The sequence below is a fragment of the Lepidothrix coronata genome, unplaced genomic scaffold (assembly GCF_001604755.1).
Source record: "Lepidothrix coronata isolate B3197 unplaced genomic scaffold, Lepidothrix_coronata-1.0 Scaffold110, whole genome shotgun sequence".
NCBI lineage: Eukaryota > Metazoa > Chordata > Aves > Passeriformes > Pipridae > Lepidothrix > Lepidothrix coronata.
The window spans coordinates 2,544,826-2,556,896 of record NW_016690290.1 but is presented as its reverse complement, the minus strand read 5'-3'; the positions used below and the strand labels follow the sequence as shown (position 1 = coordinate 2,556,896).

Here is a 12,071-nt window from a genome sequence, read left to right as displayed (position 1 = left end):
GTTCAGAGGACTCTTTGGGAGCAGTGCAGGATCCTGCCCAACAGCCAGCATGTTCAGAGGACTCTTTGGGAGCAAAGCAGAATCCTGCCCAACAGCCAGCAGGTTCAGAGGACTCTTTGGGAGCAGAGCAGGATCCTGCCCAACAGCCAGCAAGTTCAGAGGATGTTCTGGGAGCAGTGCAGGATCCTGCCCAACAGCCAGCAGGTTCAGAGGAATCCCTGGTAGCAAAGGTAGATTATCTTGTGCACCTACTGCTTGCATTGCTCCCAAACTTGCCCCTGTAAAGCTGTGCTCATGCCAACCTCCCTTTTTGCTGTCCTGCTGTCATGTGCCCTGAGAGTGGCCTGAGCAGCAGGGCCAGTGGCTGGAAGTGGGGCATCTGGGGAGGGACAAACAGGATAGTTTTGCCCGGAGAAACCCACTCAGATCCTACAGATCTATCCTGAGTTTGGGATTTTTATTTTTTTTTTTGGCTTATTTTCTTTACAATGTAAAATGAGGGTTTTATTTGCATCATGATGAGAAGGCTTTTGGTTTCATTCCTGTACCAAGCTGTGCTGAGTCCTGACCTCCATTTCCCTCTTTCCAGCCCAGCTAGAGCCACCATTTTCACATCCCTGCCTTCACCCAAGAGCCAGTATTGCAGTGATGGCTCCAGAGTTGTCTTTTTTAAGGCAGAACTTCTCTTCCTCCTAGCATGGAAAACGGCCTTTGGTCTGCTGACCTGCCTGGTGAATCTTGGTGCTTTGGAGTGGGAACTGGCCCCATGGCTGCTCATGGGGCAGTAAAAAAGAGTGTAAGGAAGCATGGGAGTTTCTGAAAGCACCAGTGTTGGCCTTAAGTTCAAGGAGAGGAGTTGTACCTGCTCACACCCCAATACTGGTCATTTCAACTCTGCATGTTTTTTCTGAATCAGGAGAAATGATACCCACTAGACACAAAGAATAGTGTGGCTGAGTATTCTCAGACAGAAGCACGAAATCACCTTTATTTCCTGGTTGTTGCCTGTGTATGCACAATTAAACCAGGGAAATTCAAGCGGCTATCCTAGAATCCTGGAATGGTTTGGCTTGGAAGGGCCCTTGGTTTTGCTGGGAAGGGACCTTCAAAGATCCTGTAGTTCCAGTCCTCTTTGCCTGAGTGCTGGGGGTATCCAGTTCCCTCGTGCACACTTGCATGTAGGAAGTACAGACAGAGCCTGTGTCTCATCTGTGGGTGGGCTTGGACCAGCACTCCACTGATAGCACGGACATACCCACACTGGATCTGTGCCCAGGTCCCATCTCAGCTGCTCCTGGTGTGGTGGGGTGGTGGAGCCTGCAGCAGAGTGATCTTGCTCAGACAGTGCTCACTGCAGCCAGTGGTGCTTTTTTTTCCAGGTGCTGCCATCCACTGCTGTGGAGCCTCTGAGCCTGGAGACCATGAAGGGATTGAGGCGATTCATGGGGGTGGAGAACCTTGCCTTGAGAATGGAAGAGGTAAGTGGGAATCTGTCTCATTTCCATCTTTCCAGTGTGGAAAGCAGTTCTGTAGCCCCCACTCCCACTGGCATTGCCCACAGAGGGGCCTCAGTCCTTCCAAGCCCATCACAAAATGCTGCTGGAGCAAGTAGTTGCTGGAGAGGTCACATGGGACATGTCGTAGGGCTGCCCAAGGATGCTCCCTGTGCAGCACCTGGGGAGGGCATTGCTCCCCTTGTACCTCATAGGGTGGTTGACTGGAAACTTTTGCAGGAGCTTTTGCTGTAGCACCTTGAGGGAGCAGCATGTAAACCAGAGAGAGAGGGAAAAGCCTCAGGAGTCAGATGAGCCAAGCTGGAGTCCTCCCCCCAGCTCCAAGGGCTTTCACCTCCAACTCTCCTGTATTTCTGGAGGTAGTAAAATTGTTTTCAAAGGCAAGTTCTGCAGTGGAGAGAATATCTTGCTGCCAGGAGACACCTAATTTACTTTAATGTCATGTATTAATTAATGCATTGATCAGCGAGTATGGAAGAAGATTTCCCCTGTGGTCCCTCCACTGGTCAGTGGCACGGATGCGGGATGAGATTAGGATGATTCTGGCTGTCTTTGAGAAAGAGGCCCCTCCAGTTAGCTCTGTACTTCACTCCAATCCACGGCTGCTCTTCTGCACCCATTTCCATGCTCATCATCTTGATCCCTCCTCCCCTCCTGCAGGTTTTTGATGTCCAGCCGGTGTCCGGTGTGCTGCAGCCGGGCGAGAGCCAGCACGTGCTCTTCACCTTCTTTGGCCACCCCAACATCGTCGCCCGTGTCACGGCGCTGTGCCATGTGGAGGGAGGCCCCACCTACGAGGTGGAGCTGAGGGCGGAGACTTCGGTCCTCATCTACCACCTGAGCGTCAAGGAGATCGACTTTGGGCTGCAGGTACCACCCCCTTCTCCTGGCAGAGCTGCTGCCTTGGAACCATCACCAGTGGGTTGCTGCCCACCTCAGCCCAGGGCTCTCTCCCCTTCCCAGCTCCTTTGTTGGCTCTGGGCCCTGGAAAGGACAGCCTTTGAGGGATACATCCAGCATCCAAGCTGGTTGTTAATGGCCACCTCCACCTCACACGCACACACCCACCACCAATGCTGGGAATTCCTCCTCTTTGAGGGACCTAACACTGCCTCCTGAGGCAGGCAGGATCCCAGTGGGGATGTCCAGAGGGACATATCCCTGAGACATCCCTCCCCTGAACCGTTTCTAAAGCTTGAGCTCCAAGGGGATGCTCTCCTCTAATGCTCTTGCTCAATCTACAAAATAATCCAGGGAGGAAGTTGGGCTTCCAGTCACTGTAGCTGGAGAGAACGTCCCAGAATAATCCTCACTTTACTTCTTTTCAGTTAAAAGCCCACAGATATTTCCAGCTGCTGGCCCTGTCTATGTTGCCCCTGTGTGTCTCTTCCTGTCAATGTATTTGCTTGCCAATACTTGCATGCAGGTGCCTTTTCCTCTGGAATGCCTCAATGCCACCTCCATTGTTTCACCAGGCTGTTTGGTGACCCCTCAGAGTAAAGAGGGCCCTGGTTCATTTATTACTGGCCCTTACATGGTTATTACCACATCTCTGCGTGCTGCCAGAACTCCCTGCTCCTGTGCAGGGCTAAGAGATGTCCTGTGCCTGACCCAGGCTGACCTGGGATGGTCAAGTGCCTGTATCTCCTCCCCAGTCCCTGCTCTTGTGTTGTGGCTGTTTGCTTCCAACCCCATGAAAGAGGAAGGAGATTCCCAGCAGCACACTGGTACCTGTAACTTCCCACTCCTCTGTCCTCTCTCCAGCTGTTTAATGAAGTCATCCAAGCAGAAGTCACCCTGCAGAACACCGGGGAGTTTGGATTCACCTACAAGGTGCTAGACCCCAGCACTGCCAGGGCAGAGAGCCCTCTGCCTGGTGAGCCCGTGGTTGTGCCCAGCACGGTGAGTAGCACAAGTGATCGGCCCCAGCCCTGTGTCAGGTGGCCCAGGAGAGGGTTAAAGGGGAAAAAAAAAGGGGTAAAAAACCAACCAGTCCCAGCCTTGAGAGGCAGGGCTGAAAGCAATTGCTGCTGGGGTTAGAGAAGGTCAAGCAAGTGCTCTCCTAATAGACTCCCCCGTGGCCTTGGCCAGCGGGTGCCAGCAGTGGGAGACACAAGCACATCAGTCACTCCTTGGACCTGGACTGCTGAGCTCTCTGGCTGTGCTGGCACTGGAGCTGGGTGGTGCCAGCTCTTCTGAGGGTCACCTCACCCAGGCTATGTGATCAGACAGGACTTACTCCTTGTCCCTGCTTCCTCCCTGCCAGCACTATGCACCAATTTACATATTCCTTGCTTTGGCTTGAAGCTCCTTTGCCAGAAGTTCTCACAGCCCCTGTGCTGGTCCCTCACTCCCTCCAGTTTTGCTGTTCAGCTCTTTGGGGCAGTGAGGGGGCCAGGGAGGAGAGGGGCTGGAAGGAGAGGAGTTTGCAGCATCCCACCATCCCAGCTTCTCTGTCATGCCTGGATGCCTTTGAGCTTAAGTAGCGTTCCTGCTGACTTTGGCCCTCTTTGGAATAAGAAGTGAAAGCCAAATCGCTTTCTCACTGTTTCCTGCCTGTCTCCTCCAAGGGATGACACGCTGATGCCCCCTTCCTGCCAGCATCCGAAGACACAGCTTAGCATGGCCCTGTGCAGGCAGCTGCTGTAGCAGCACCCCGGGTGCTGGCAGCTTGGCAGGGCTCCCTGGGGCTGCAGCCGTGTTGGGTGCTGGAGTGAGAGCTCAGGGGACTGAGTGGCAGGATCTGTCCCGTTCAGCTGCTTCTCCCAGCAGCAGGAATGGGACTGGGGAGCCGTCCAGCCGAGCGTGCAAGGGTGAGCCAAGGAAAGCTGCAGCTGTGTCCTGTCACCCAGAGGCGTGTTTGCCCTCAACCTGGCTGGTGTGAGCCCAGTCTGGGGCTTGGACAGCGCTTTTGGAAGCCCAGAGAGGAGGTGCCTTCCCAGCATCACCCTCTTCCTTAGATCTCATCCTAGTCTCTCCCCCTGTGCTTCCAGAGATATATGTTTGCAGGTCACTGTGAGTCTGGATATGCTCATGCACCCTCTGTGTAACCACAAAGGCAGGAGGTGTTTTTGTCGGGATCATTAATAAGGGGTCAGGCCCTTTGACACCAGCCTGGAACCACTGATGTGCTGTGACAGGAGCTGCTGGCCCTGCTGAGTGCAGGCAACTTCACTCCTCTTCCAAAATGCCTGGCAAAAGAGCTTTTACCTGTTAAGCCTGGCTCTTGCTGGCAGAGGGCAAACCCCATTAGCAGCAGAGCTGTGCTCACCCTGAACACAGGGCAGGCTCTGCTGGGGGTGCAGCCTTACGAGCCCTCAGAAGGACACACCACACCCTTGCCTTGGAGGCTCGAGCTTTTGGGTACAAGGAAGTTAGAAGGTGATGTGGTGTGACATTTTCTTCCAGATGCCACTCTGTCTTCTCAGCCTGTCTGTTGCCTGAGGCATCCCCCATCAAACCCTCTCTGATGCATTCCTTCCCTCTCTCCTCCCATCCCCTGCAGGATTACATTGCACCTGGCAAGAAGCAAGTGCTGAAAGTCTATTACCTGCCAGGAGTAGTAGGAGTCTTCTGCAGCACTCTCCAGATCCAAGTGGGTCACCTGGAACCAGCAGAAATCTCCCTGAAAGGAGAGGGAACCTTTCTTAGGATCTCTTTGGACCTGCCCTGGATTGTCAAAGGTGAGCACTACCTGTCTGCTCCTAGGAAGGCCTCCTGGTTTTTTCCCCCTTTTTTTCCCCCTGTAGGGAAGCACACACCCATCTCTACCAAGCCTGGAGGTTGCAAGGCTGCCAGACCAACACTCGCCCCTCTGGTTGCTTCCTGAGTCTTGAGCAGAGTAGCCCATGTGGGCTTTGTCCCAGTAACCATCCTGCAGATCTTGCCAGCACATCTGTCAGAGGCCTGGAAAGATGATGGCTAGACAGAAAACCTTGGGAAAACTGTAAGAGAGCCTGGCAGGGCTTTTGGCAGGGTTGAATTTGCATGATATTTCAGGGGATGAGATGCTCCTCTGTGAGGAGGATGATGGCTGAGAGTGAACATGAGGATTTAGAGAGGAGCAGCAGCATCCACTTTCCATAGATGGCTCGAGGGGTTTGTTTCTGGGAGAGGCTAGTGTTGGGGAAGTGGGACTTCCCAGCTTAAATGCACCCACACTTCTATTTGTGTGGGCAATGCACCCACACTTCTATTTGTGGATAATTTTTTTCCTTCAGGAAATGAAATATTTGAGAAGATACTGAAAGAGATAAAAGAAAATCTGCAAGAAGAGAGGCAGAGCGATGAAGCAGATGTTCTGTCAGAGCCTGCATCTGTGGAGCCATCCATGGATGATCCTGGCATCGAGGAGCAGCAGCATCCACTTGCCCCAGGTGACTTGAGGGGTTTGTTTCTGGGAGAGGCCAGTGTTGGGGAAGTGGGACTTCCCACCTTAAATGTGTTTGGCAATGCACCCACGCTTCTATTTGTGGGTAATTTTTTTCCCCTCAGGAAACGAGGAGATACTGAAAGAGACAATAGAAAAAGAGGAAGAAGAGACTCAGATCGATGAAGCAGCTGCTATCGAGGAGGCGTCCAAGGAATCGTCTGAGGAGTCATCTGAGGAGTCATCTGAGGAATCATCTGAGGAGTCATCCACAGAGTCATCCACGGAATTGTCCACAGAGCCACCTGAGGAGCCACCCGAGGAACCATCTGAGGAGCCACCCGAGGAACCATCTGAGGAGCCATCTGAGGAGCCATCTGAGGAGCCATCCGAGGAGCCACCTGAGGAGACATCCAAGGTGCCACCTGAGGAGCCATCCAAGGTGCCATCAGAAAAGCCATCCAAGGTGCCATCAGAAAAGCCATCCAAGGTGCCACCTGAGGAGACATCCAAGGTGCCACCTGAGGAGACATCCAAGGTGCCACCTGAGGAGACATCCAAGGTGCCACCTGAGGAGCCATCCAAGGTGCCACCTGAGGAGACATCCAAGGTGCCATCTGAGAAGCCATCCAAGGTGCCACCTGAGGAGATATCCAAGGTGCCATCTCAGAAGCCATCCAAGGTGCCATCTCAGAAGCCATCCAAGGTGCCATCCGTGGCTGCCTGTGACACTGACTCTGACACTGACAGCGGCATCATGGTAAGAACAGCTGCTGTCCCGATTGGCACATGCCACCCTCCCCATGTGACCTGAGCCCCTTGCACTCCACAGCAGCTTCCTGGTGCCCTGCTGGCACCTGGGACCTCCCTGCCCACATCTGGTCGTGACTATTTGTCAGCTCAGCATTGGCCCAGGGGCTGCCCACCTTTGGTCATGGTCCCTCCTGGAGCTGCACCAGCTTCCTGGCTACTCCAGGGAGAGATCCTGAAGGCCATGCTCAAGGGATGGAGTTGATGGTGCCTTGAAGAAAATGCAGGTCATTGCTGGGGAGTTTGTTGCTCCCAGTCCAAGCCCTGCCAGATTTACAGACCTTAACAGCAGCCTGACACAGCCTGACTGTGCCCTGGGGCTGTGCTGGCAGTGCTCATCTCCAAGAGGCTTGGTTGTGGTTCCCTTTCCAAGAGAGCTTTTATCCAAGCTGCTTTGGCACTGGTTGGGGGCAGGCAAATATCTGGAGCTCTGGAAGGTTCCTGGCTTGTCTGTCTGTCTGGCCAGATCAGCTTTTCTAGCAGTGGCTGTGCAGGCAGAGATGCTGGAGTTACTTCCCTGGAGATAAGGTCCTGGCTCAGAGAGCAGGAGGTGTCACAGACACTGAGCAGCCAGACAGGACGACCCCATGCCCCCTCTCAACAAGAGCAGGGTGGGATCCTCTTTCAGATACAAGCCTGGGACTTGGGACAAACCCTTGCCAACCAGCCACTGCCTTCTCTTTCCTCAGTGGGACACTTGGGTGCAGAGAGAGATGGAGCAGATGCTCATAAAGCAACATGTCCTGAAGCAGCAGAGAATTGTAACCTCCCGTCCCCCGGAGCTCAGGGGCTTTGACAAGAACATTCGTCAGAAGCTTGTCCAGTGAGTAGGGACTCCAGTCCCCTATCTCCAGGTGTCCCAAGGGAAACATCCAGCAGTTCTCCCTGCTCCTGAGAGCTCCTTGTGCCTGCAGAGCTGGGAACAGCCGGGGACTTCAGAAAGGGTCCAGCCCCAATAGGTGTGACAGGCTCCTATGAGCAGCTGAGTGTCCCCCCTCCCCCAGTGCCACGCTGAGCTTTGGAGCAGCTCAGTTCGCCCACAGGTTCTGTTCTTAGGGCTGAGCACAGACCATCAAGCCCTTCCAGGCTGCACAGACACTGTCCCTGCTGACAACTCCAAGCTGCCATCTTGATTCCAACTATCAGAGCACACTGAGCAAAAGGAGCAGGGAATCACACAGGTCACCAAACCCTTGAAAACCCTAAATCAGGCCTGGATGCCGGTGAGGTGGCAGGGCTTACCTAGGGAGCTTCCCCTTGCTCCTTCATGAGCCATCACAGGCACAGGAGGCTCCAATTCAGGAAGAAGATGCTCTGCAAAACAGATCATTCATGTGCTTTCCTTTGTGGGATTACTCTGGGAAAGGACCCTCCCATTAATTTTGCCAGTGTTGATTACATTTATCAGTGCTGCTTTGGGGGCGATTCTGGTTGCAGAGCAGTGAAAATTTCCTGTGCAGGCAAATTTTATTCCAAGGCCCTGAAGCAATTTCAGGCTCAAGCTTTCAACCAGGCTAAGCAGTTTCATTGAGACCAGTGGATGTCCAGTGAACTTATCTACACTGGCTTTTCATATCAGAGGAGCTGTGACCAGTGTCCATTTTAAACTAATTTTATTTTCAGGTACCACTGGTAACTGATAAAACCTAAGACCTGCACTCCCTGTGACTTCTCAAAGTCATTGCCAGGCGGTCAGGCCTTGAGTTTCATGGGTTTGAGTTGAGATTTTACAGCAGTGAACACAGAATTATCCACTTTGTTTGCATCTTCCATCCACTTGGACGTGTATCCAGGCTGTGGTTTAAGGACTGTCTTCACTCCTCCTTCCAGGATTGAGCTGCCCGACTACATCCTGGACATGGGCAGCGTCACTCGCGGTGACACTGAGACACACACTGTGGACATCACCAACACCGGGCCCTTCCCGGTGTCCTTCCAGATTGAGACACATGTCCTGGGGGACAAAGGTAACCAGTGCTGGAGAGACTTCTCGTGGGCTTGAAGGAGCTGTCTCAGACAGTGGTTTAAGCCACTAGACAAGGGGAGGGGTTTTGAGTGTTTTCCCCTCAGTGCCCCTGCTGGGAGCTTCAAAGCCTGAATTCTCCTGGCCAGCTGTGCCCAGGGACCTGGCCTGCCTGTGGCTGCCCTGTGACACTTCATTATGGTTTGCTGTGTCTAAGGGATGCTCAGGTGTCTCCTCTAAGTTGTTGACCAGGGAACAGCACAGCACGGGGGGATCTCAATTGGAAATTCTCCTTTGGAGAGCTCTGCGCAACCTTCCCTGAGGCGCCTGATGAAGGAATTGCTGGAGGTGCTCAGCTGATCTGTTTTGGTTTTACCATCCAAGGTGGACCTTGGATGCTGGCTGTGAAAGCCCTTTCTCCTTGAGTGGTGGGTGACAAGTTAAAAAGAGCAGCACCTTCTCCAGAGATGCAGAATGGTCTTTCCCAGAGCTGCCAGCCGGGACACCTCTATGACCTTAGCGTGCATGTGACACAGTTCATGTCGCTTGTTTATCTCAGCTGCTTTATTTTTGTCTGTTCAAGGTTTCAGTCTGGACCTGGACCAGGTGCAGTGCCTGCCCTACTGCAACACTGAGAGGATTGAAGTGCTTTTTGACAGTACTAACTTGCCAGTTGGAGAGGTGGATGTGCGCCTGCCCATTAAGGTGCCACAGCTTTTGGGGCAGGCAGCAGGCTGGGCACAGCAGCAAATGTCACCTGGACCCTCAGCTGAATTGTCTGTCCTTCTCCAGGTAACAGGAAGCTACACAGTTCACATCCATCTCTTTGCTACTGTGACTGAGGATAGCATCCAGAAAGAAGGGCCCCCTGACCTGAGCAACCCCTCGCCATTGACGTGCTCCGAGAGAGGCAAGAGACGTGACGGCCGGAGATCTAAATCTGCCTTTAAAAGGTGATGCTGCAGCTGAGGTCTGTGGGTTTCAGCAGGAGCCAAGGACTCTTGGTGCACCCTTGGCTCTCACTCAAAGGTGCTTGAGAGATTTGGTTGCTGCCCCAGCGATGAGGAATGCTCACTCTTTTTCGGTAGTGATATCCTTGCATCAATCAGTTGCATGATCCCTGTTTTTCCTGTTGGGAAAAGGAGGCATGAGGGTTTGCAGGGGCCTGGCAGTAATGCTGAGCACAAGAAGGGGCTTTGCTCACAGGCTGGTGTCCAACCTCGCCCCAGGGCCTCTTCTTGAGGATGCCAATGAAGGGCTCCCCTAGCATCCTGCTGGGTCTGGTAAAAGAGGTGGGAGAATTATTCCCTGTTGGGAAGTTGGAGGAGCAGCAGCCATGCTCCCTTTCAAAGGGAGCCTTTCCTTGTGGCTCCCCACCTTCCATACTTTGAGGTTTCAGATAAACACTGCCATGAACAGATTAAAAGATTTCTGGTCCATTTGATTAAATTGCAGAGTTTGTGGTGTGTTCTCTTTTGTGACTGAGAGAGGTGTTTGTATGTAAGTGTTTAGACCCACACAGTGAACAGAGTATTTGGAGTCAGTGAAGGGCCAAAGCAGCAGCAAACTCTTCTTCCCTTGCTGTGTAAATAGCAAGAAGGGCAACTGAACTGGTGAACCTCCTGAGTTCCAAATGGCCTTATTCAGGATAGCCCTCATTTCTTTTCCTCATTGGTGCATGATTCTGTGGAGCATTTCTCTCCTGTTCTGGAAAGCAGAGGTTAGCAGGAGAAAGTGTTATTTTCCATATACCGTACAGGTATAGAAATAGGTTACTGTCCTAGGGTTTGAGGAGTCTGGAGGATATCACACAGTCAAATTTGATTCTCCACATAAGGGCAGGTTACTTATCAGGTGCTGCCCATAAAAGGTAGAGGTGGAAGTCTGTAGCAGACTGGGATATCCCTATTCCAGACAGATATTCCTCCCTCAGCAGAGGGCCGGAACTGAGGCTGTCAGTGCTGCTGTTTCTGTCAGGATTTCTAAGGAAATCCTAGCAAAAAGACAACAGAAATTCTTCCAGTTAGTTGCAAACAAGATGCCACCAGTTTGAGACCAAGCCCTAATCCCAAGGAAAGAATTGTGGGTTTTCTTCTCCAACATGTTTCACCCCAAGTCCTCTCCTCCAAAAACTTCAGTTTATGTCACCTGCTCCTCTTTAGATCTGAAGTGGTGTCAAAATCCATCTTCAGGCTGGTGGGAGTCAGTCCTGATGGGGAGAAGCTGCCAGGGACAGAAAGGCAAAGAGGATTTTCCAGCCCCCTTTTGCAGTCGAGGTTTGGAACACTTATTTCTGCCTCGAGGGTGTGATTGAAACCCTTGGGTCCACAGAAAAAGTGTCTTGCAGGGGGCTACATTATGCTTTCTGTGAGCATCCTGGGGAAAACTGCTCGGGAATGAGCAGGAGTATGAAGGGATTTGCAGCCTATTCCCAAGGACAGTGTTACCTGTGGGAATTTGCTCCCTTTCGAGCCACACAGGTGGGTTACAAGATCACCTGGTGCCAGGGATAACCAAAGGGATACAAACCCTTTGGAAACCACCTCCTTGCTCCAGGGACATACAGGCTGAGGGCCAAGCCTGTGGCAGGATTTACATCCATCCACGTGCAGCATCTCCCACGCCCAGAGAAATGGTATAGAATATGCTTTGCCTATTTCTGTACCTGTAAGGTTGGACTGACACGGTTTCTTCTTCAGGATTTTCCAAGCTGAGAGGCCAACTAAGGATGGAGAAATGAAATCGGCCTCTAAAGAACCCAATTAACCAAGATATGAACAAATTGAGCAATAAGAACCTGGAGGACTGGCACTGGCACACCTCCTTTACCAATAAAGCAGGGAAAACAACGTCTTGTATGAGGAAGTCTGTGAATGCTGAGCTGTGTACCCAGGCGTGGTGCAAATTTCATGAGATCCTGTGCAGTTTTCCTCTTCTCCCAGAAGAAGCTCTCCAGGAGGGAGAACTGAATTCTGTCCACCTCCATGAAGCACCTGGAGCTTTCATAACCAGTCTCAATCACTACTTGAAGTCCCACCATGTCCCTTGCCACTGGAATTGGGTAGCTAATACTCTAAACCCGTACCATGAAGCCAATGACATGCTTATGATGGTCATGGATGACTGTGTAATACCAAATATGTTGCCTTGGTGGTACTTTGGCCCAGATAACACTGGGGAGACTGTGGCAGACTAGTAGAGAGAAGACTCTTGGTCGGGTATGAGAAGTGACAACACTGACTACATTATGCTTTCTGTGAGCATCCTGGGGAAAACTGCTCGGGAATGAGCAGGAGTATGAAGGGATGATTATGATTCAATTTATTGCTAAAACAGTAATCTGAACAGTGTCAATGCAGTGTATAATATAAGCAGAAGAAGAAAACATCAGACCACATCACCTTCTAACCTTGTT

At 52.1% G+C, this 12,071-nt stretch overlaps 1 protein-coding gene across 1 annotated transcript; it reads left to right on the top strand.

Moving 5' to 3' along the window:
- The first annotated feature begins 6 nt into the window (after nucleotides 1-6).
- On the top strand, nucleotides 7-11,497 carry LOC108501906 (hydrocephalus-inducing protein homolog). The gene is made up of 12 exons (XM_017824231.1): nucleotides 7-230; nucleotides 1,380-1,478; nucleotides 2,175-2,384; nucleotides 3,279-3,416; nucleotides 5,020-5,197; nucleotides 5,735-5,890; nucleotides 6,009-6,643; nucleotides 7,383-7,516; nucleotides 8,524-8,660; nucleotides 9,240-9,361; nucleotides 9,449-9,609; nucleotides 11,356-11,497. Exons 2-12 carry the CDS (start codon nucleotides 1,422-1,424, stop codon nucleotides 11,420-11,422), a joined length of 1,995 nt encoding a protein of 664 aa, XP_017679720.1. The 5' UTR covers nucleotides 7-230; nucleotides 1,380-1,421; the 3' UTR covers nucleotides 11,423-11,497.
- Nucleotides 11,498-12,071: the final 574 nt, after the last annotated feature.